The sequence below is a fragment of the Sinohyriopsis cumingii genome, chromosome 10 (assembly GCF_028554795.1).
Source record: "Sinohyriopsis cumingii isolate HCF-2022 chromosome 10, ASM2855479v2, whole genome shotgun sequence".
NCBI classification, from domain to species: domain Eukaryota; kingdom Metazoa; phylum Mollusca; class Bivalvia; order Unionida; family Unionidae; genus Sinohyriopsis; species Sinohyriopsis cumingii.
The window spans coordinates 4,163,039-4,189,809 of NC_142970.1; the positions used below are offsets into that span (position 1 = coordinate 4,163,039).

Sequence of the window (26,771 nt, forward strand, 5' to 3'; positions counted from 1 at the left end):
TAGCATTTGTTATTTCTTCTTCTGTTGTCTTAAGCGTTCAAAGATTCGTGAGCTTTTTTAACATACATACATACATACATACATACGCACGTACGTACATACATAAGTACGTACGTAAGTACGTACATACGTACATACATACATACATACATACATACCCGTTTGCGTGTGTATGTTTATGTGTGTGAAATTGTAAGCGACGATGTAAGTCCCTTTAATTTGAGTACTGCTTGCAAAAGAGCGTCTTGGACACACTGATTATATTTTTTCTAGTTTAACAACCGATGTGCCCTTTTACCTGGGTAACCCAAGTCATGCGCCGCTGCTTGCCTATACTAGTGAACAACAAACACGCAGTTAGGCTCAAATGTTCTAACGATTCGACGTCTTCAGCGAGTATCAGAGACAGCGTGTAGACTGTACTATGTGATGTAAGTATTGTTTAGAGAAGAGCTGGTAAATTTATTTGTGATCAGCGTGTAGACTGTACTATGTGATGTAATGTATTGTTTAGAGAAGAGCTGGTAAATTTATTTGTGATGGGTTTTGTTAAACACCAGTGAAGATAGCGAGGTTTTTATTGTTGTACTACTTTGCATTACAGGGTATGTGGAACATATTTTTGAGCAGAAATGTTTATTGATACGTACGGTTGTCTTTAAATGATTTACTAGAGAACTATTATATTAAGTACACGGGTTTAATCGACTGTCAGTATTTTGTTTTTATTTTAATTATTAATCGCCAATTACAAAGACATTGTAAACACCGTAATCCAAATGAAATTTATTAAACTACTTGTTTTTTAAAGAATTAATCTCTCTCTCTCTCTCTCTCTCTCTCTCTCTCTCTCTCTCTCTCTATATATATATATATATATATATATATATATATATATATATATATATATATATATATATATATATATATACTCTTTGTCCAGAAAATATTTTGACCTTGACTGTTCATTTCTTTAAACACAAAAGGCTGACCCCGTTCCCGACATGAATTCAAATTTGTAACAGCCACGTTGTGATGTTTTACCCCAACCCCTTGTATTATACATGTATTTATAAGTCTGTAAGTGGAGCCAGGTAAGCTTTGTTTTTCCAAGTGCCTAAGTTGGCTAATCCTCTTACGTAACCCAGTCTTTGTTTGAGCTCTTGAGTGGAAATCTGGCGGGAATCTTTCTACATGGGAACACGTGACGTAGACAACTTCAAAGAGCCGGAAGCCGACAATGGTAGGCTGGACAGTACATGGGGACACACAGACTGACATTTTTATGATTGACAGTTCGATCAAATGACCAGAGTCCGTCGCCATCCAATCGGGATGCGTTGTAGGTGGGACTTGATTCGAGAAGCTGGAATAAGACTTGTACAAGCCTGAAATTCGTCAGTTGGTGTTTAAGAGTCGCAGTGACACACACTCCGTTAGCCATTCGTAAAAATTGGCGGAATTTAGGAAATTCATGAAATAGCTTCGATCAGGTAAGTTTGATGTTACGTTGATTCTGCTTGATACGACTGCTGTTAATTGAAGAGAATTTGTCGTATGTATACATTTTACTTGTATTGAAGTATGAATAGTTAATTATGACCTTAATATTTTGCATTTTTTTCATGACTTTAGCTAGTACTTTTGTTTACGATTGATTACGATGTTGATTCGTTGCATCATTATTCATAATGTTACTATGTACACCTTATTTTGTGAGGCGAAAATGTTCTCTTCTTTCGCTAGTAATATGTGTGCATATTATTTCGTGGATTATTACGTTTACGCCCTTTTGAAAGGACGATTTGTATTTGTGAAGAATTGTATTGCTCGCTAGCCGCTATAAGAATTAATATTTCTTTGCGTAGTTATATTTTGGTAGACAAGAAATTTGTTTACGTAATGATAGATTTTGCCATTGAGTAACGGATTGCCGTTTATCACCATTTGAATGTGAATATTGTGGATTTGGTACGCTTGTGTAGGAAATATATAAATATATATAAATATATAGATAGTCAAATTACTAATCGTAGTAATATTTTAGTACAATCATATTTGAAATATTTTGTATGTATATACTGATAGGGCTCAGTATGTAGATATTTGAATCCTTTGTGTGATTGTGTTATGGCGCCATTTTTGTAAGCGGCGGAAGTGTATGGGAATTTCGATGTGTGCGCATGCGCGACCCAAATGTCCCGCCTTAAACTGATGGTTCAGTTCAGTGACGTAGTGTGAGGGAAGATTTTTATAACCCTATGCTAATGCATTATACCTTTCAACAGGAAGCTTTCGGGGGACGAAAGAATCTCAGAGAATTTCGGGGGACGAGAGAAGTTCAGAGAATTTCGGGTGACGGTGAGAGATACCGAGTGAATTTCGGGTGACCTCAAGGGATACCGTCAAGGGTTCCGGATACTAGAAGAGGAACCGGAAGTCAAGATAACGGCAAGGAACAAGGATAATAGAAGAGGAAGCGGAAGTGGAGATCACGAAAGGAGAGAAAGACAAGGGAACGAAGAGATTTAGATGAGTAGCACTCAAGAAGGGAAAAATCTCCTCACACTGTGAACTCAAATGATGATCAAAGGGATCATTGGGTGAAAGAGAGACATTGATTACTTTAAATTCTTTTAAATTTCATTTATTAAATTGTTATTGTTTAAATTTCATCTTTGTATTTCTTTTAATTTAACTGTCGGCATTGCTGACTGGGGGCTCGTAGCCATAAATATATTTAGTCAATAAATAATATAGTGTCCAGAATTAACCTTCTGAATAAGGACCAGGGGAACTTCTCATAATTCGTTAAAGTCTATAAGAAGAACCCCACCCCTAGACAACCACACACCCCCACAGTGGGCGCTTCGTCCGGGATATGAATTAGACATATATATTATTTTGGGACTTAAAGTTATTGGTAGAAGTATTAGTGAACAGTGTGAGATATTTTCCATTCTTTGTATTTGAAATTTTGTGATTTTCTCATCTTGTATTTTTATTGTCATATGTGCAGGCTTTGTAGATCTTCCATTCATAGCAGTACGTGTGAAGCAGATATCGAACAAATATCTTACCTGAACGAAACTAGTTGTTGTCGACAGGTAAGTATTTAAACTGGTATTACAAATATCTGTATATTGTTTGAATTTTGAGACAAGGTATCACTTTACATTAGTATAATGGCTACCGAACGACAAATGATAAAGGAATACCGCGCCATGGGGTCGGAAGATCTTGGATACGAGGGAGATCGCCTGGCAACCTTTGTAGAAGAAAGGATCAAGGAATGGAAGGCCGAAAAAGCAGCGGAAAGAGAAGCCCAGAGAGAACTAGCCAAGATAGCAGCGGACCAAGAGTTAGCCAAGATAGCCGCGGACCGAGAAGCCCAGAGAGAACTAGCCAAGATAGCAGCGGACCGAGAAGCCCAGAGAGAACTAGCCAAGATAGCAGCGGACCAAGAGTTAGCCAAGATAGCAGCGGACCGAGACGCCCAGAAAGAGCTGGAGCTAGCCAGACTCGCTCACACTCTGGAGATGGAAAAGGTCAGAGTTGAAGCTAGGACCAACGGACGGGACGACGCCAGTACAAGCTCTGGAACAACCGGCCGACCTTTCATCGACCACCGGATAGTCCAGATCAACATGTCACGCTTCAATGATAGGGAGGAGGCTATTGACGATTTTCTCGTCCAGTTTGAGAAACTCGCACGCGCTCATCAGGTCCCTGAACAGCACTGGGCCATTAATGTCTCAGCCTTTTTGCAAGGTGCAGCTCGGGAAGTCTACCACGGCTTAACTGCAGAAGAGGCTGATGACTACACTGCCCTCAAGAAGGCGCTTCTCTGCCATTATCGGCTGACCGCCGAGACTTACCGGAAACTTTTCCGGGACTCGGTGAAAAAGGTAACAGAGACCCACTCTCAATTCCACAACCGTGTTCGAGGTTTATTTGAGAAGTGGATGAAAATGGCCGAAGTCGAACGCACGTACGAAGGGCTACGCGAGGTAATACTCAAGGAACATGTCCTGGGTACTTACCGTCGCGAGTTGACAGTTTTCTTAGCAGAAAGAGAACACCGGACGCTCGAAGAGATCGCTAACATGGCGGAGCGATACGAGCAGGCGCACTCGAAGAGTGGAGGTTCCGGGGTTGCTGACCGACCCCGACCCTCTGAGTCGCGTCGTATGGGGGAGGTTGAGCCGGCTGTCCGTAACCGTCAGGGCGACGGGAAGGTCGGAGGGGCACCTACAGGTAGGGCTGCCGCCTATCGACCTGGACAGGCCTCACCCACGAAACCAGGACTTGCAAGTCGGCGAGGGCCGCCGACATGTTTTAATTGCAAGCGCCTGGGGCATTTTGCCAGGGACTGTCCCAAGGGCAGGCAGACCCAGGTGAATGTCGTAGCTAAGAAGGAATGTGTGCCGGAAGCGAGTCGCAACCCAGCCAACCTTGCGGCCGCAACTGTCAATGGTGAAGGCGCCACCATCTTGTATGACACTGGGTGCAGCGTCCCCGCGCTTGTCGACAAGAAATATGTCAAGCCGGAGGACTATACAGGGGAGGTAATAGAAGTTCAGTACGCGAACTGCGCGCGTGACTCATTACCAGTAGCTGTCATTGACCTCGATTCACCATACGTGAAGGGGAAAATTGAAGCTGCTTGCTTGGAGGGGCTATCACATGACGTCATATTGGGTTGCCGTTATGTGTTACCCCAGCCGAACCCCGAAACCTGCACACCTATGCCAGTGAGTGCTGTTGAAACCAGGGCCATGAGTCGACAGCCGAAACAAAAGCCAATCCAAGTTACATCGACACCGGTTAGTAATGTTATTCCAGCGGAGTTAAGGAAGCTGCAACAGGAGGACGCAACTCTGGCGCAGTTGCACAAACACGCAGAAGCGGGAACAGAAAGGGAAACTCCGAACGGCGCGGTGAAGTTTGTCTACAAGAAGGGAATCTTGTATCGCCACGCCAGGAAACACAACGAACACTTCAAGCAAGTCGTCGTGCCAAAGGAAAAGCGTTGCGAAGTACTGAAACTTGCACACGAGAGTCTCATGGGTGGACACATGGGAATTGCTAAGACGCGTGACCGTCTTGTAAAAGAGTTTTACTGGCCAGGGGTCCAGGGAGACGTAAAACGGTTCTGTCTCTCCTGTGACAAATGCCAGAGAATGGCACCGAAAACGGATCAGCGACCCATCCCTTTGGGGAGTACGCCCCTTATCGATGAACCATTTAGACGTGTTGCCATGGATTTAATCGGACCGATAAAACCCGCGTCTGCGCACGGAAATCGATATATTTTAACGGTTGTCGATTATGCTACACGCTATCCGGAGGCCGTTGCGTTGCGTAACATTGACACGGAAACCGTCGCGGAAGCTCTGTTTGCGATCTGGTCAAGAGTCGGAGTGCCCGACGAGATCTTGACCGATCAAGGAACACAATTTATGAGTCGTGTGATGGCGGAGGTGAATCGTCTCATGTCGATTAAACACCTCACGACTACACCGTATCACCCCCAATGTAACGGATTGGTCGAACGGTTTAATGGGACCTTGAAAAACACGCTCAAGAAATTGTGCGAAGGCCGCCCCAAGGATTGGGACCGGTATATTCCGGCCATGCTTTTTGCATACCGGGAAGTACCGCAAGCGAGTTTGGGGTTCTCTCCCTTTGAACTCTTGTACGGGAGAACCGTACGCGGCCCAATCGCCGTACTGAGACAGCTGTGGACAGACGACCACGCTGTAGAGGAAGTACGCACTACCTACCAGTACGTCGCGGACTTGCGCAACAAACTGGAAGAGGTTTGTTCTCTCGCGCAAGAAAATCTCAAACGAGCTAGGGCGCAACAGGCGAAAAATTACAATAAGCGCGCAAAACCACGTCAGTTTGAGGTAGGGGACAAAGTGTTGTTGTTGTTGCCCCAGGAACACAACAAGTTGCAAGTTTCCTGGAGGGGTCCATACGTCGTCACCAAGAAGGTCGGAGGTCAAACCTACCGGATACAGCTACCGACGAAAGAGAAATTGTACCATGCCAATTTGCTCAAGAGGTACCGGGAAAGGGAGACCGCCAGCGATTTTGTTGTCGCAGCGATAGTCACCGAGGATATCGAAGGCGATACGGAAGGTGCTAACACTGTCCCGAGCTGTCCATTAACGAGGGCCGAGACTCCGTCGGACGTGGAGTGTGACCCCATGTTAACTGAAGGGCAGCGGAACGAGATAGAGACCTTGCTGGCCGGATATTCCGACGTGCTAACAGAAAAACCCGGGAGGACGACGCTTGTCGAGTTCGGGTTAAAGATGGTGGACGACCGACCAGTTCAGCGTAAACCCTACCCCTTGCCCCACGCGAAACGACAAGTTGTAAGGGAAGAAATCGAGCAGATGATTGCTCTGGGAGTAATCGAACCTGCCGACTCTCCGTACAGCTCACCAGTAGTCTTAGTGCAGAAGAAGGACGGCACCCATCGGTTCTGCGTCGACTACCGGAAGCTGAATCAGGTGACAGAATTTCAAGTTGAAATGCTACCTGACCCCGAACATATCTTCGCTTCGGTCTCGAAAGCGAAATATTTTTCCAAACTGGATTTGTCCAAGGGGTATTGGCAAATTCCGGTAAGGAAAGAAGACCGACCGAAGCTTGCTTTTGCTACCCCCGACGGGACATACCAATGGTTGGTGATGCCGTTCGGGGTACAAAACGCGCCCAGCGTCTTTACCAGAATGATGCGGAAGTTGTTGGAGCCCTTGCGCGATAGGGGTGTCCACAACTTCATGGATGACCTCTTGTTAGCTACAGAGAAATGGGGTGAACACCTCGCTCTGTTAGCTGACGTTTTGGAGCGGCTACGTCAGGAGGGCTTGACAGCCCGCCCTTCCAAATGTCACCTTGGTTTCAGGACATTAGACTATTTAGGACATACCCTGAGCCAAGGCACGCTGTCTCCAGAGAAGTCGAAGGTGGAGCAGTTGAGAAACGCCGCACGCCCCACCACGAAAACGGAAGTGAGGTCATTCCTGGGACTGGCCGGATATTACCGGAGGTATGTCGCTAATTTCAGCGCGATTGCGGGCCCGTTGTCTGACCTAACCAAGAAACGGACCCCGAGTAAGTTCGTTTGGACAGATGCGTGTGAGCACGCATTCCAAACGCTAAAGGATAGACTTACATCCGACGCAGTTGTTCGTCTACCGGACTTGGATAAAGAATTCGTTCTGCGCACCGATGCATGCGACACGGGACTGGGAGCAGTACTGCTCCAGGAGCATGACAAGACGCTTTTTCCTGTCGCATACGGCAGCCGGAAGTTGTCTGCTGCCGAGAAGAATTACTCAGTATCGGAGAGGGAATGTCTCGGAATCGTGTTCGGCATATCACGGTTCGAGCGATACCTATATGGACGTAAGTTCATATTGGAGACCGACCACCAACCACTCGCCTATCTGGCGCAGGCAAAGTTGTCCAATGGTCGATTGATGCGATGGTCGCTGTTTTTACAGCAGTACCAGATGCAGATCAGATACGTGAAAGGATCTGAAAACGTAGGCGCAGATTTCATGAGTAGAAGCGCCGAAATGATATAGATCATTTGTTATATTTTCGTGTTCATACTCAGTTTAGCATTTAGTTCATTTTGCTGATTTTGTTCTTTATATCGTGTAACACTTTTGCTTTTTTAGTTTGAGTGAATAAAATCCTGATTTTATTCTCAAGCGTGGGGGGATGTGATGTTTTACCCCAACCCCTTGTATTATACATGTATTTATAAGTCTGTAAGTGGAGCCAGGTAAGCTTTGTTTTTCCAAGTGCCTAAGTTGGCTAATCCTCTTACGTAACCCAGTCTTTGTTTGAGCTCTTGAGTGGAAATCTGGCGGGAATCTTTCTACATGGGAACACGTGACGTAGACAACTTCAAAGAGCCGGAAGCCGACAATGGTAGGCTGGACAGTACATGGGGACACACAGACTGACATTTTTATGATTGACAGTTCGATCAAATGACCAGAGTCCGTCGCCATCCAATCGGGATGCGTTGTAGGTGGGACTTGATTCGAGAAGCTGGAATAAGACTTGTACAAGCCTGAAATTCGTCAGTTGGTGTTTAAGAGTCGCAGTGACACACACTCCGTTAGCCATTCGTAAAAATTGGCGGAATTTAGGAAATTCATGAAATAGCTTCGATCAGGTAAGTTTGATGTTACGTTGATTCTGCTTGATACGACTGCTGTTAATTGAAGAGAATTTGTCGTATGTATACATTTTACTTGTATTGAAGTATGAATAGTTAATTATGACCTTAATATTTTGCATTTTTTTCATGACTTTAGCTAGTACTTTTGTTTACGATTGATTACGATGTTGATTCGTTGCATCATTATTCATAATGTTACTATGTACACCTTATTTTGTGAGGCGAAAATGTTCTCTTCTTTCGCTAGTAATATGTGTGCATATTATTTCGTGGATTATTACGTTTACGCCCTTTTGAAAGGACGATTTGTATTTGTGAAGAATTGTATTGCTCGCTAGCCGCTATAAGAATTAATATTTCTTTGCGTAGTTATATTTTGGTAGACAAGAAATTTGTTTACGTAATGATAGATTTTGCCATTGAGTAACGGATTGCCGTTTATCACCATTTGAATGTGAATATTGTGGATTTGGTACGCTTGTGTAGGAAATATATAAATATATATAAATATATAGATAGTCAAATTACTAATCGTAGTAATATTTTAGTACAATCATATTTGAAATATTTTGTATGTATATACTGATAGGGCTCAGTATGTAGATATTTGAATCCTTTGTGTGATTGTGTTATGGCGCCATTTTTGTAAGCGGCGGAAGTGTATGGGAATTTCGATGTGTGCGCATGCGCGACCCAAATGTCCCGCCTTAAACTGATGGTTCAGTTCAGTGACGTAGTGTGAGGGAAGATTTTTATAACCCTATGCTAATGCATTATACCTTTCAACAGGAAGCTTTCGGGGGACGAAAGAATCTCAGAGAATTTCGGGGGACGAGAGAAGTTCAGAGAATTTCGGGTGACGGTGAGAGATACCGAGTGAATTTCGGGTGACCTCAAGGGATACCGTCAAGGGTTCCGGATACTAGAAGAGGAACCGGAAGTCAAGATAACGGCAAGGAACAAGGATAATAGAAGAGGAAGCGGAAGTGGAGATCACGAAAGGAGAGAAAGACAAGGGAACGAAGAGATTTAGATGAGTAGCACTCAAGAAGGGAAAAATCTCCTCACACTGTGAACTCAAATGATGATCAAAGGGATCATTGGGTGAAAGAGAGACATTGATTACTTTAAATTCTTTTAAATTTCATTTATTAAATTGTTATTGTTTAAATTTCATCTTTGTATTTCTTTTAATTTAACTGTCGGCATTGCTGACTGGGGGCTCGTAGCCATAAATATATTTAGTCAATAAATAATATAGTGTCCAGAATTAACCTTCTGAATAAGGACCAGGGGAACTTCTCATAATTCGTTAAAGTCTATAAGAAGAACCCCACCCCTAGACAACCACTACACCCCCACACACGTGAACAAGTTCTTTTTCTATTTTTTTTATTTTTTTATTGTGGAAATAATAAGGGTCAGATCGAGGCTGTATTGGATACGTGACCCTAGGCTTGTAAATAGTTTTAGTGAAACAAACAACTTTTATTCTTTGAGTAAAATGATTGTTTTTTGTCAGGGTCATGCTGAGAATACGTGGCCCTCATACGGGTACGCATTATGCGTCTCAAAATTACTGTATAACCATTGTTTTAGAGAAATAATCTCAGTCTGAGCTTAAAAACGCTTGATGTCAAGTCGTTTCCTTCTGTTGAAGCCAGTTTTCGAGTTATATGTTAATTTTTCTTCAGATTATTTGGATTCTAAAGGATTAACTCTTTTTACTCTGGAAATATTTTTATGCTCATACAGAATTCTTGAAGAAAGACATTTCTTACAAATTTTATTTGGATTTCCAAAACCGGAGGATTATTTATTGTGTTTCTACAAGGAACTGTAGACAACAACACAACACAGGATGCAGCATACGTCATAGCCTTAGATCTTGGATTCTTTGTCGGGACTCGAACTTGAAATCATTAGAACATTTCAATATTAGGACTTCAATTTTATTTGTGGATTATTCTTGGATTATTTTTGAATTTGAGTATTAAAACCGTAAATTCTTATTTATTTCTTCTTCAATTTTAGAGTAATTTTCCATGGAAATAAATTATTTGTTATATTTTTCAAAGCTTGTTTCCACTCTTTCTTTCTTGTGTTGCTGTTTATTCGAGCCTAAACACGTAACATAAGAATATATTAATATATATATATATATATATATATATATATATATATATATATATATATATATATATATATATATATATATATACTGACTAAGTGTTGCTTGCTGCTGTGTAGAATAGTTTTTTGTCAATAAATCCATTTACAAGCTTCAGAAGCAAAAACATCGGATGAATAATTTCCTGCTGACATGTAATTTATAAAGCATCACTTTTCTGCCTGATGATAATGCAACATCTGATGCATATGTGTGGAATAATTCCACAGTGCATTACCCAGACCTTTGGCAGCTGTCTTTACATTATTATGGAAATGTACTCTACACGAATTTATATTATAAAAGTCATGGCTGTGAAAATTGTCGCTTTTATAACAACTGGCTAAAGTGTCGTCTACATTTAACATTAATTAATTAATTCATTAATTCATTCATTCATTCATTCATTCATTCAAATACCTGGCTCGTTCGTCATGACGCACACATAAACGGGCGCTTACCTTGGACACTCGTCATGTCGGCATCACTATTTGCGCATGGAAAAGCGGTAGTGGTGGTGGTTAGCGGGGTGGGGGTGGGGGTGATGCAGATCTTTGTGCTAAAGATATTACTCTTACAAGCAACAAATTACTTTTCATGTTTCTATTTCAATGTTTATTGATTTAATTTTCGAGAGGTAGGGGTGCAATTATTTTTCAAAAAGAATATTTTCTTGGAATGTGTTACCTTAAGATAAAAAAAATTGATCTGACATAACGGTTATAATTTTCTTCATTTTCTATAGAAAAATAAGTGGTTAATCCTTTATACAGCTTGATTATATAACATGATCTGAATCTACTAGTCGCAACCAACGGCTAGCTCGTGACAAATATTAGATGAGTAGTTTTAGACGGTCATTGTTTCAAAATCACGACTTTCTATTTATAACACGCCGTATATGCTTACCGATAAGGCCACTCGATCTCATGCTCAATTTGCCTGGACAATGGGCAACCTGTCAGTTTCTCCTATATGACACTACCAAAATTAGCCATTTTGAACAGGCACACTAAGGCAAAATCGATTTAAAAATTACACTATAGCTATTAACAGAGAACCTGATTTGAGCTCTGTTATGTGTGTACGTTTTGTAACAGTGTCTTGAGATTTTACTTGAACTTTCAAACACCATATAAAGTCAATGGTGAAGCTGTCCGCATATCCCATATATGGCTGCTGATATTATAATTCAGTATATATCTGTTGAATAAATAATTTATAAGCCAGTTTGTCTGCATTTTTCAGCATTGTAATAATTTGTTGAACAGAAGAACGACACTTTTGACAATTCACCCCGTTATTCAAGAAATGATACGTTCCTTTCTGACTTCATATATCAATTTGGCTTGCATTAGTTGTACACGATTATACATCTGCATCAAATTTGATTATGAACTAATTAGCTTTCATTCTTATAGTGTCACAGGTTTATGAACAAATACCTTGTACTTACTGAGACAGTGGGGCATGTAATTGAGTACCATACAGGGCATTCATTTGATGCCCGCAGGATACATCCATGTCTGATATATAAACCATGATTTATATTGATACTAGCCCAACTACACCATGCCCCACCCCACCCCATATTCACGGATTGTATTAGTAATTGTATGAAATTTTCGCAGCATTATGAAAGCCGACACATGTTCAGCTTTTTGGTAGCATGCACTAGAAAGGGTATTTTTTTTACAACTAAAGGTTTTATGTTGTACTTATTGAAGACCAGGATACATAATTTATGTTGTACTTATTTAATACCAGAATACATAATTTATGTTGTACTTATTTAATACCAGGATACATAATTTATGTTGTACTTATTGAAGACCAGGATACATAATTTATGTTGTACTTATTTAATACCAGGATACATAATTTATGCTGTACTTATTAAATACCAGGATGCCTAATTTATGTTGTACTTATTTAATACCAGGATACATAATTTATATAATACATATTGAATACTAGGATACATAATTTATGTTGTACTTATTTTATACCAGGATACATAATTTATGTTGTACTTATTGAAGACCAGGATACATAATTTATGTTGTACTTATTTAATACCAGGATACCTAATTTATGTTGTACTTATTAAATATCAGGATACCTATTTATGTTGTACTTATTTAATACCAGGATACATAATTTATGTTGTACTTTTTGAATACCAGGACACATAATTTATGTTTTACATATTGATTACCAGGATACATAATTTATATTGTAATTAAAGGTACTTGTCACCCTTTATACTAAAGATAATGTTAATCTGGCAGACCTTCATGAAACTTTGAATAAATTCGATACAGAATGGGGTTCAAAAGCCGATGTTAAATAGACTGGTATTTAGGTCTAGGGTTGCTTGCTTAAAGAAACCCACGAACACACAAAAAAATCACCCCCATAAAAGATACACGGCTCATTTTATTGGAGAAAAAGGAGAATCACCACATAAACGTTGTAAATCTTCTTGAAAAAATGTATTTCCTATTGGATTTATGATTGAAACTATTTTAGAAAATTTGTTCCACTGATATTGCTATAATTATGCCATATCTGAGTAGTGTAAATACGGCTATATTAAATATTTACACACCAATTTCTTACAAAAACTTTACATCTTTTTAAAGATAATGCTCCAACTATTCGTGTTGTATGGAGAGAAATGTTTATATTTCTGAAGTACATTTTTTCTAAAACAAACTTAAAATTAGAACCGTTTTATTTATGTCCTGACTTGTTGCTGGAAAGTGAGTAAGCTGGCAAAACTATTGCGAATTTCTGCTTCCACGTTAATGCTATTGGTTTATTCAATTTAAAACAGCTTTCCTCTATCTAAAAGAAATTGGGTAATTTTGTTCATAATAATTTATAGTTAACCCAATCATTCCCATTTGTTGATTGGCTAAAGTAAAAAGTCGCAATTGGACTGAAAGCTCGTTATATACAAACATGGCATTTCACTCTTTTTGCTTCCTTTCAAAGTAAAACTCATCGGACTTTTAAAACATCTTTTAATTGGGAAACCTTTTTAACTCGTATATTAGCAAAGATAAGAACTATTGACCAAGTTTCGTACAACGGATCATAGGTTCCCCATTGAAAATGAAAGGTGCCACAGTTTGGATAAATCTGAAAGAAAATGTAAAAATCTGCTCATCACAAGGTATAGGTGATGAATTTTATTACCATTTTGAATGCCAACATTTAGCTGAAATAATAAGATAATATAAAAGACAGAAGTATCTCAGATATGGTAACAAAAAAGGTCAGCGAGTCGCTGAATAATACAGGTGTTCACTAACCTTTGGACTAAGTAAATTATAGAACGAACATATCAATCACTCAGCATGCATGCAGAGAGTAAACATATATATATATATATATATATATATATATATATATATATATATATATATATATATATATATATGTTATTTATTATTTCTCCTTTTTGTTATGTACACTCAAAATGTTGATCATTGCCTTTGCTATTTCACCACAAATACTTTGTTTTTATATTTAATCTGATATGTCTATAGTTTGACCTGAGTTGTCAATAGTGTTCTAATCTGTGTGAGTTCACTATTTCTTGGGGTACATATTTTCGTGCATTTTTAGTTTGCTACAAACTACGAATTTTAAAACCCAGCGAACAACGATGTTTCTGTTGAAGCTCCAGGAACCATAGCAGAATCCTCGAACTTAGGTATCGATTACGATAAAAAAAAATTCACAGAACCAGAACAATTTTAAATTCTCGAAAATAAACGCACTGTCAACATTAAGGTACACATCGATCGTGCCAGGTTATAGGCAAACATAAATTGTATGGAATATGCGATTTTATCGAGCTAATGTTACTGAAAACAGCTGAATTTTCGTAATGCGATTTAATTTAGTTTCAGTTTTTGATGTAAGATTTAGGTGATTTTTTTTGTATACTTTAAATACAATTTTGGCTGTATCATATTTAGGGAGGAGGGGCTAAGTACCTTTCTCAAGGATTCACCGATACAGCTACTCCAGGCTGGCAATGTTAGGCTTTGAACCTCGACCCTTAGATTACTAGTCCGTCATTCTACCAACTGAACTGCAGCGGCTCCATCGGACTTTGATGTACCTTTTTCTGTTTTGATATTATCTTTGCGATCACTATTTGTACTTTTTTTATTTTCCTTAAATCCTCTGGAATTCAGGGGAAAATAGTATTTGCTATTGAGAACTTGATGAAAGCCCGAAAGCATAGATGGGATTGATTCGACACTGCATGCATGGATTATATATGACAGAAGCCTTACATTAAAGCTGAGTTATTTCTAATATAATATTAATGTCAAGACTTTGTTAACAACATCTTCGAATAAATTGAACGTTAAGCTTGCTTATCTCACGGAATGTTGCATAATGTAAACTAACTGGCACAACGAGAAACGAAAATAAACGAAGAAATTGACATACAGACCATTTTGGTAATAATAGTACGAGGTGGTACTGTCCCAGAAGCAATAGTCTATTCAGCTTTTAGGTCGGTGGTTTAATTTTAGTATTTCCCAGACAAACACAGGTAATTTCAGGTTGTTATATATTTATAGGTTACTGCATATTTGTGGGAAAATATGAACGAGTTTTTCGGATGGAAATACTGCACGAACTTGGGAGTGCATTATATCTATCTGACGAAACGAGTTCTTATTTTCCCATACAAATGAGTAATCTTTTTATTATATGCTCGTTTTTGTTTAACTACCTAAGGGTTAATAATAAAATACATTATAAGAAACAGTGTATTTGATTTATGCTTTATTCCAAAATAAATTCACAACCATAGATTCCTCAATACACAATAACAATATTCATGCGCACATAGCATACAACATGCTCAGTCACTCATTTGAAAAAGAAATCCGATTTACTGTATCTAAAATTGAAATTTAAAGTCATATTATGAATGACTACGCCAATGAACAAAGTTCCCAGCTGGTCAGGAATGGAGTGATTTAGATTTTCTGTTAATCCAGCTAAATTCTGATTATCTCCATCTGGGTGTTTTCCGCACGATGTACAGGTGCCTTGAGGGACTGGCGTTGACAACAAACTGCATAACTGTTTCTGTTCTGCCATGGATAGTTTGGTATTAGTTTTAAATGTAAATTTTCAAGAAGATGGTGGATTTAACATTGTTTTTTTAGTGAACAACAGTTTCTTTTCGCTTAGGGATGCAGTAGAGTCTATATTGGAATGTGATTTCGGTTTCAAAAATGTAGTCTGGATTATATGCCTACTTATTACATTACATTTCCGCGATGTGGACGAGTATTTGGAAACCACGTAATTTCTTATTAGCAGAAAGAGCCCATAGAGTACATTTTGAGGAGATTAAAGATGGAAAAAGACAAGTAGATTTATTCTCATCATTCTCATCATTATTACCAGTTATAGATGACATATTGTTATGCCCAGTCACTTGCATGATCTTTGTTGGAGGGACCCCAGCTTTCGACAGGGTTATCACGTTAGTCTTCCGTACTGAATGATTGGTAATTCTCCCCTGGATTTCTGCCCTTTCTGCGTCATTTCAACATTTTTCGGGCGGGAGGGCGAATCTTGGTGGGGTGGGGGCAAAACTTGACGGACCTGTTAACATTCGTATATAGGCTACAGCAATTTTACAGCACATGCAAATTCGGGGGGGGGGGGGATGAGGGCAAATTCCCTCCCCCCAATGACGTCCCTGTCCATTGGTCTCGGATAATACCTGCAATATATAATATTTTGTCCAGGTAAATATATTTCATATTTAGTTTGTTTTCAGTTCACACGTTCATAAAAAATCTGTTTTCTTATATTTTGCAAGGTAGATTGATGTATTTCCTTGTGAAATTGTTTGGCCTGTGCAGAGTCCACACTTTAGTATAGATTTTTCCCGTAATTTTTGTTTACTTTGAAATAATTTTATTTTCATTTAATCTTTCTATGGTCTGAAAAATAATTGCGATTATTATTTTCTTCATTTATATTTTTATTTGAAATAAGGACATTAATTGAATCTTTAGAAATATAATTATCATGTCTGGGAAGCTTCTGTCAGTTGCTGCATTGGAATTGGTGTCAAATAAAAGGGACTGTCGTCATCCATCATTTCCAAGGGCCTTCGTTTAAAATATTGCAGGTAAATATGTACAGGGTCTCGCTCCGGTGTTGTTCCGGTGGAACAAATGCGAGGTATTGTTGATCTGTAGTCATCCTTCCCAGTACCATCAAAGGTTTTGCTATCCCTCTCAGCATATTGAAGATATTTTGTACCGGTTGAATCTGTGAAAACTGATACATCTCCAAACTTTAATTTTCTGTGCTCGTCTCGGCCTCTAAATCCAAATGTTTTCCCAAAAAGTAGAACAGGGAAAATTGTAAAAACAGCTGGCGTGTGAGAGCCTATTTCACCGGCTGAAAAGAAAGTTTCTTCTTCATTGTGGCTTATTTGAGATTATTGTCAGAGAAGGACCAGGTGGGAGTCCCGATAAAAATGAGTGACATCGAGTGACTTTTGCTAAGAAAGAACCACGTGAGAATCCTGATCATAGTTTGTGACTTCAAATGAGTATTGCCAATAAAAGACTAGATGGGAGTCCTGGTTAGAATGTGTTACTTCGAGTGATTTTTGCCGACAGTGAACCACGTGGCAGTCCTGATTATATTGAGTGACATCGAGTGATTTTTACCAAGAAAGAACCACGTGGGAGTCGTGATTACAGTGGGTGACGTCGAGTCCTTTTTGCCAACAAAGAAACCACGTGGGAGTCATGGTTACAGTGAGTGACATCGATTTAATATTGCCAACTGAAAGCCCAAGTGTAGGGCTTGATTACATTGAATGACGTCGAGTGATTATAGCGAACAAAGAACCACTTAGAAGTCCTGATTATAGCAATGACGTGGAGTGTTTATTGCCATCAAAGGACCAAATGGGAGTCCTGATTACAGTGAGTGACTTCGAGTGGTTTTTGCCTAGAAAGAACCACGTGGAGGTCCTGATTAAAGTGAGTTACGTCTAATGAGTATTGTCAACGAAGAGAGTAATTTAATAATGGATGCTTGAAGTTTGTACATTCTAACATTTTGGAGAAGAAACTACAGGTCTAAATTATCAAGTAGTTTCTTGAGATCAAACTATATAATCCACTTTGAATAACCGCGATGAATTGTTCTAAGCGTATAGTGTACATGAGTTAATTTAGTTTGTACAGCATGATAACGGGTGATACTGTTGAATCTAGGTTGACCCAACAAGTGAACCAAACTGAGTGTAAAAGAAATTATACTCATGCTTAAGTGTTCGCTTTAATAGGTCTGGATAAATTTGGTAGTACATATGCTGATATATAGATTCATAGGTCATCTTCAGATCTATGTTTGAAGATAGGCATAACCTTTGCACACTTCAGGTCTTCTGGAAGGTAGCCATGACTTCTTTTACAGTAATATTTCGTACTGAGATATATATTCCACAAAAGGTATTTTTGTGTTTAAACACACTAATAATATTCCAAGACCAACCTTGATAAATGTTTGCTATGGGTAGTGACTGTAGAATCATGTGACGAACTTATCAACATTTTAGCAATATCAGTTCGAAAAGTCGCTGTTTCATCTCCTTGGGGGTGGGGGCAGGATGAGCTGAAGAATCTGAGGAACTTAATTTTTGTAGGTATGCTCAGATCAAAGCAGATCGTTTACATTCTGGAACGGTATGCCTATAGCAATATTTTTATCATCCGAAATTGACTGTCAAGCGTTTTTGTTTCATTTTCTGTAGTTCTGCATATCCGTCCTTTTGTGGGATTTATCATCTTGATCCGTTGCTTTATTTGTATCAGACTTGCACCATTTATGTTTTAACTGCTATTTTTTGTTCTTTTTTTTTTGTTTTATAACTTTATGTCTTGTTTGATCACCGTGTCTTGTTTTATCTCTCTGTATTGTTTGATCACCATATTTCTTGTTTAATCACTAAGTGTCTTGGTTAATCACCCGATATCTTGTTGTACCGCTCTGTCTTGTTTAATCACTCAGTAACTCGGTTAATCACCCTATGTCTTGTTTAATCACTTTATGTCTTGTTTAACCACTCTATGTCTTTTTTGATCACTCATTGTCTTAGCTAATAACCATATATCTTGTTGTACCGATCTCTGTCTTGTTTAATCACTCAGTGTCTTGGCTAATCAGCCTTTATCGTGTTTTACCACTCAATGTTCAATCACTCAGTATCTCGGTTAATCACCCCATATGTTCTTTTACCACTCTATGTCTTGTTTAATCCCTCAGTGTATTGGTTAAACATCCTATGTCTTTTTTAATCACTCAGTGTCTTGGTTAAACATCCTATGTCTTTTATAATCACTCAGTGTCTTGTTTTACCACTCTATGTCTTCTCTAATTACTCAGTGTCTTGTTTAATCACCCTATGTCTTATTTAGTCACTCAGTGTCTTGGTTAATTACCCTATATCTTGTTTAATCATTCAGTGTCTTGCTTAATCACCCTATATCTTGTTTAGTCACTCAGTGTCTTGTTTAATCACCATATATCTTGTTTTACCGCTCTATGTCTTGTTTATATGTCTTGTTTCGTCAGTTAGTGTCTTGTTTAATCACCTTGTATCTTGTTTTACCGCTCTGTGTCTTGTTTAATCACCCAGTGTCCTGGTTAATCACCCTATACCTTGTTTTACCGCTCTCTGTCTTGTTTAGTGACACAGTATCCTGGTTAATCACTCTACAACTTGTTTTACCACTCTTTGTCTTGTTTAATTACTCCGTGTCTTGGTTACTCACACTATATCTTTTTTACTACTCTATGTCTTGTTTGATCATTCAATGTCTTGCTTAAACATTCTATATCTTGTTTTATTACTCAGTTTCTTGTTTAATCACCCTGTATATTGTTTTACCACTCTGTTTTGTTTAATCACTCAGTGCCTTGCTTAATCACCCTATATGTTGTTTAACCTCTTTATGTCTTGTTTATTCACTCAGTGTTTCGCTTAATCACTCTATATCTTGTTTATCTAATATGTCTTGTTTTATCATCCAGTGTCTTAGTTAATCACCATATATCATGTTTTACCACTTTATCTTGTTTGATCACTCAGTGCCTTGCTTAATCCCCCTATATCTTGTTTTACCGCTCTATGTCTTTTTTCGTCACTCAGTTTCTTGGTTAATCACCCTATATCTTGCTTTGCTACTCTATGTCTTATTTGATCATTCAGTATCTTGCTTAATCACCCTATATCTTGTTTTACCACTTTATGTCTTGTTTAGTCACTCAGTGTATTGCTTAATCACCCTATATCTTATTATACCACTCTAAGTCTTTTTGGATCATTCAGTGTCTTGCTTAATCATCCTATATTTTGTTTTTCCACTCTATGTCTTGTTTGATAGCTCAATATTATGATTTATCCATGTTTCATTTCATTACTCTCTGTTACGTTTTGACCACTCTATATTTTGTTCTACCGCTCTATCAATATATAGTTTGTTTATCACTCCATATTTGTTAGAGTACATGTCCATCCAGGATTTTGTTTAAACGTTGGTACTCAAATTTCTGACACTGCTTGTCTCAGTTATAATGTTGATAGAGGTACACGAGCAATAGTCTGATAAGTTACACCCCAAAATCTGTGTTGATACAGTTGGACTATTTGTGGGTAAATCATACCCTCAAAATCTCTGGTGATACTGATGGACTTTTGTTGGTATGATGGCACCTATTCATACAATCGAGAAAACATTGCAGACAAATGTGTTCGAACCATGTTGGTGCACATGTTAGACACTTACCGATATTGCTCGCGTCTCTTGAGCTATCGTCGGTTGAGTTGCCCGTATGGGGATATCTACAGAATATTTCCGGATCAAATCCTGTGTTTGGCGACATGTAAATCCATGTGGGATGGCACAAACTTACGTGCTGTGGTCATTTTTAATTTCACGCCAGATATTGCTGTTAACAAATACCTGTAATTTCTAAACTGTACGCGGGAGTGATCCGGAATGAATTGCATGCTGATAGATTGCACATTTTAATTAACATGTGAGATCAGACCAACACATCATGCATCAGTGTTAACACAGATTTGGGGGGTCTGATTTATTGGACAACATGGGCAATATCGTTGAGAACGTTTTCTATATTAAGGTTCCTAAAATCTTTTTATTGTATTTCAATATTGTGTCCATTTTGTATTTCGTTAGGAGTATGCCTGATGATACACACACAGAGTGGTGGTCTCTCACTGAATACATTTAAATTAGTTTCTTTCTGACATTCCGCTATATAAATAATTACACAAAGAGTCTTCGGGGGTGGGGTGGGGTGTGTGGAGAATTTAGTAGTACAGTTAGTATTAGGTATCCACAGATCATCAGATGAATTTTGTTTTATAAAGTTCGGCAGGGCACGTCACACTTGGCTCGGTTGAAGCATTTGTATTCCTGTTATATGTGCATGGAAGGATTAAACTCTACCACAAGTTCATAAAACTTTTGTGAATCTCATATTAGTAATACAAGTTCTAATATAGTTTTGACATTTGGAATTAATGGATGATTAGTTTTAGCTGGTTGGCTGATATTTTATTGCCTACTTGATAATATTCATTATTTGTTTGACACATTTGTTCTTTATGTCCGAAAAGTACACACCTTTACAACCAGAACACAGTACAAACAGCAATCTCTCTGAACGGATTTCAGGATGCAAGCATATTTATTTACATTTTTCAGGAGTGCAGTCCTCTATTGATTTAGCTGAATCCAATCGCCGTGGAATAGCTTGTAGTTTTAATCGTATCTAATGGATGTTAAGGACGTAGCATACAGTAGTACATACTGGAGGTTATATTTAGATCTCTATGGACAGTGTTGGCATCATACCCAGCTAATAACATATATACCCTGTATGGTCATTGGCAGGTAGATTGGTTGGTTGTTTTCAAAAATAATCTAATGATTCTTGTCTCCTAGAGACCGAAATACTTGCTGTAAAAAAACTAGTAAAAAAATTGCCCAGCTCTCTATAATGAATATTGGCTTGGTTTGGATTGTGCATAATCGAACAGCAGGTGTTACGAGAGACAAATAGACATAAAATATGCATGACTATTTACAGCAACGTCGCATGTTGTCCATTTAATAAACATACAAATCATATCTCGGTCACTGACATTTAAGGGCGGTTTCTAAAAATTCCCATCATGTGTTTTTGCCACATCGACACATAAAGAATATGTCAGTTCAAATAGAGTAAAGATCCTTGGTCTCAGTCTGATGGCATGTTTCCCAACCTTTACCATTCGAACTGAAAGGCCCAAATGCAAACAAATGATCCATCGCGGAACTCTATTACTAATGCATTTCTTGGCCATTTTTGAGGTCATGCTACTTTGCATGTACTATCATCAATATTTGTTGTCGTAGTTATAGCAACACGACATGAACCAGCTGACAAGAAAACCGATATAATGCAATAGAGATGGTGATGTTGATAACGATAATGATTATGAATAACTTGAAGGAGAAAACGAAGAGAAGAATTATCGTTTTTAATTCAGGTAAGCTCTTTAGATTTCCAAATTATTCAAAGTCAGAATTGTACCTGAGCTATTCAAAGTTATGATCTATAATTTTACATTTTTCAGATTCTTTTCATAATGTATTCTATTTGCAGGTTTTTAAAGGAAATCGGATGCGTTTTGAACAAGAGGAGCCAAGTAAATGTAACAATGAGAATCGTCCAGTATCGACCGAGTTTCGTCTTCATTGGTATTATTATATGTATTATTACTTGGGTGGTTTTATTCGTTCAAGTGAAATACACTAATTACACTAAAGAGAAACGAATATTTATTAAATCCGATGAACTATTCAAGGAAAATATAGATGTATTAACTCAGCAACACCTTGACAATATTGTCGGCACCAGAGCTTCAATTTTACGAGCGAAATATTCTGATCTGAATTCAAATATATCCGTGTTTAATGATGTGAACCGTGGATTTAAAAATCGACCAATTATGACTCTTTTTACGTCTTTTAAAACCGATCATAAAATGGATTCAGAGAAAGTATTTGTCTATAATAACACATTGTATAATTGGCAGACGTTAAGACCGCACGTACATTTAATTTTTTTTACAATGGAAACTTCTACCATTGACAAGATAAAGTTTATTAATTGGAATATATTTCCTCTCTTGGGTCACTCTGAAATTGGAATTCCAGTTATTAAATCTATGTATGTACAAGCAAAAGAACTGTATAACACATCATGGTATGGATATTTTAATGGGGATATACTTTTGACAGAAGACATTTTAGAGACCCTAGACTATGTATCAAGTGTATCAGACAATTTCCACGATGCCAGTATTCTTATAATCGGAAGAAGAATCAATGTTCTCAATGTGACGAGTGAGGAAGTTAGAAAAATAAATGGTGTCAAAGAATCCGCAAGATCTCGCGGATCATTGTACGAAATTGATGCTGAAGACTACTTTATAACTAACAGATTCTTTCCCTGGGAAAAAATTCCTGAGTTTGTCATTGGCCGTGCAGGGTATGATAATTGGATTGTGGGTCAGGCAAGGTGCGATCTTGGGACTATTGTTATTGATGCAACGGAAACGCTGACAGCAGTTCATCAAACTACGAGTAAAGGTGGGAACAAAGAAGGATTTGCACACAGGGATAAAACGTATAATTTCGAATTGATGCAAAGATTAAAACTGCAGAAGAGATTTTTACAAGGTCTTACAACTTGTGCAGAATGGAGAACATTCAGGACCTTAAAGACTGGAAGAATTGAGTTGGTTAAAAGAGATGACCTACATAAAAACTGCAAATGCAAGAAATAAAATGCATAACAAATTAAGCTATGATTGATGCATGATATTATCCTGAAAACAAGTACCTCTCAAATACTATTCTCCAGTATGTATGTATGTATGTATGTATGTATGTATGTATGTATGTATGTATGCATGTATGTATGTATGTATGTATGTACGTATGCATGTATGTATATTGGTTTGTATGTATGTATGTTGGTTTGTATGCATGTATGTATGTATGTATGTATGTATGTATGCATGCATGTATGTTGGTTTGTATGCATGTATGTATGTATGTATGCATGTATGTTGGTTTGTATGCATGTATGATGGTATGTATGTATGTATGTATTTTGCATGCATGAATGTTGGTTTGTATGCATGCATGTTGGTTTGTATGCATGTATGTTGGTTTGTATGCATCTGTGTTGGTTTGTATGCATGTATGTATTTTGCATGCATGAATGTTGGTTTGTATGCATGTATGTTGGTTTGTATGCATGTATGTATTTTGCATGCATGTATGTTGGTTTGTATGCATGTATGTATTTTGCATGCATGTATGTTGGTTTGTATGCATGTATGTTGGTTTGTATGCATGTATGTATTTTGCATGCATGTATGTTGGTTTGTATCATTATGTTGGTTTGTATCCATGTATGTTGGTTTGTATGCATGTATGTATTTTGCATGCATGTATGTCGGTTTGTATGCATGTATGTATTTTGCATGAATGTATGTTGGTTTGTAAGCATGTATGTTGGTTTGCAAGCATGTATGTTGGTTTGCATGCATGTATGTTGTTCTGTATGCATGTATGTATTTTACATGCATGTGAATGGATGCATGGATGAATGTACGTAGATATAGCTGCATGGATTGATTAAAAAAATGTAATGAAAAAGATATTACTGTGCTCAAATATTTATTTAGACATTACTCATATTTTTGTCGAAGTCAGCGCAGTAATAATAAATGAGAAATTTGTATTCACTCATTTCCAAAATTTCCAAGCATTTCCAAAATCTTAGCTTTTTTCAAAGCTTTATTTCATGGATTTGTATAATCCAAAGAAATAAAACTGTGACAAGAGATTTGTGGAAACGGACAAAGTGAGTCAAATGTTGTCTCCTACCATATAGTGTTTGATCTGTATAGTTTTAGCAGTTATCAATAGTTAAATTTAGTGTATACACAAAAAGCTTTATTAGGCAATAAATGATTACTATGTTCGAGCCGTCGCATGATTGGCACTGGGATTCTCATGCTTTGCGTAACTTAATTACTACTTTATTTACGAATCAGTTATAGTTATGTAGGTATTTTTAATCAGTTAAAAACTATATACTGGACACAGCCCATATCATAACATGGCGTACTTGAAGTTCTTGAAGGTTAATTTTTATTATGTAATGGTTTCTGGACGTATTCTGAATTTTTACATAGTTTTATTCAGGCCTTTAAACTACTAGGACTTGTGCCTGTAATTCTTGGATTAATTTGGGATTTAATTCGCAATATCGTAATTTTAAAAATAATTTACTTTGTATTCTAGGGAAATAAGTTATTTGTTACATTTTACAAAGCTTGTTGACTTTAACTCTTTTCTGTTACTTTTTTTAAGAGCACAGACTCGTAACAATTCATAGAAAAATACAGGTTTGTTTTCAATATCAAATTAGTTTAAAAAAATAATCAGCTTTGATTATAATCTGTTTTAAACAAACTCCAAAATGTTCCAGCGTACCTAGCTTGTGGGTCCGGTACAATTGCAACTTTCGCGTGTCCCTAAAGCCACTATTGAATGTCAGTTACTATCATTGATACAACGACACAAATATATGCCGAAAATGCATCCAGGTCAGTCATGTCCTGTAACACAGTCACATAGATAATACGCCGATAACATATATCATACAAATATAAAGTAGATATTCTCAAGACTTCAGTTAGCGAGTTTGAAATATTTTCTCCTGCCAATAGGCACAACAGCGTATTAAGCATTAAGACATGCTTCAAAAGTAACTTTTGTTGAATGTGCAATTTTACCGAAGGTAATGTTTGTGTAAATCTCTATATCCGCTAAATTATTAAATCCACCAAGAATGTCTGCTTGAGTTTACTATTTGACATCAATAAATAATTGATTTATTCAAGCCAAAATATCATTAACGCAAGTGTAACTTCAAAAGCAATTGATGTATTTTTCGCGATATACACTTGCTGGGAAATATATGACCTTAATGCCTTTGTATACTGAATATAATGATAAAATATGCACAATCGTAATTAGGAAGAATCCGATCAATGGTTTCTCTATAGATTTAAGCATTATATGATCCCTTTGGCTTTTGGTGAAGTCAGGTAATTTGCGTGCTATATATCGAATCTATTCGCCTTAATTACTGATTTTCCTTTGGGACGGACACCATTAATAGTTTACAAGCAGTGGCGAAACTAGGGCTTATGTCACCCAATGCGGTAACTCATGGTGTCACCTCCATAGACCTCCTTACTGCACAAAAATTCAAACAGTTGTATAAACAACCACGTGCGGTAACTCATAGTGTCACCCTACGGACCTCCTTCCTCCACAAAAATTACAAAATTGTATTGACAGTTATTTTGATGTCAACCCATCTGATGGTGTCACCCGGTGCGGTCAGCACGCCCGCCCTCCACCGCACCCCCTTACTGACGCCACTGTTCACAAGTTAAAGATATAGACCGAATAACGTAGTAGTAGCAATTTAATTTTGAAACTTTAGGCCAGATATTCTTCAGCAGTCTAATAACAAACAAAACAGAAAAAACACATATTCTCTATTATGCGTCGTTATGAATAAACTCTCCATTTACACAAAAGAAGTTAGATCGATTTACCCCATAGTGTGCCTTAAGTTCAAATATAGGTGCAACAGAGAGGAATTAACTCCATTTCTTCAATATATTGAATGTTAGTAAGACGAAAATATGGTAACTTTTAGTTCTTTTCTTGAATAGTGTCAAATAGATATAATTCTAATAGTGGTATTGTAGAGCTTTGGGACTACAGGTCGCGAATGTGTTGTGATTCACTCACTTTTATCCTATTGACGACAATAGCTGTCCAGTCATTATTTACTTCTACGCATCGAAATTTGTGTTCGGTGCTTTTTCAGTAATTCTGTAATTGCACATTCTGAATGGGGATTTTCAGCGGCACTCAAGCATGCAATAAATTCGATTTGAGATAGTAAGATTTTCCAAGGCATGGAAACACGTCAGTTGGATTATGACTAATCACAGCTGTCCACTCGTAGATACATGATTCGAATTAGGGTGTCGCAAGTCACGGTGATGGAGGCATTTGTTTGATTCCTGAATGCAAATGAATTGAAGAGGCCATAGTGATTATAACTAGGTTTGTTTTTTTGTAAATAGGTAAATATTATTTTAGTAGCTTAAACATCTGCCATCATTCGTTTTAT

At 37.7% G+C, this 26,771-nt stretch overlaps 1 protein-coding gene across 1 annotated transcript; it reads left to right on the top strand.

The window, feature by feature from the left end:
* The first annotated feature begins 320 nt into the window (after positions 1-320).
* LOC149789509 (uncharacterized) lies at positions 321-25,395 on the top strand. The gene is made up of 2 exons (XM_089973292.1): positions 321-431; positions 22,140-25,395. Coding segments are annotated over exons 1-2 (1,188 nt in total). The 5' UTR covers positions 321-429; the 3' UTR covers positions 23,326-25,395.
* The last annotated feature ends 1,376 nt before the right edge of the window (positions 25,396-26,771 follow it).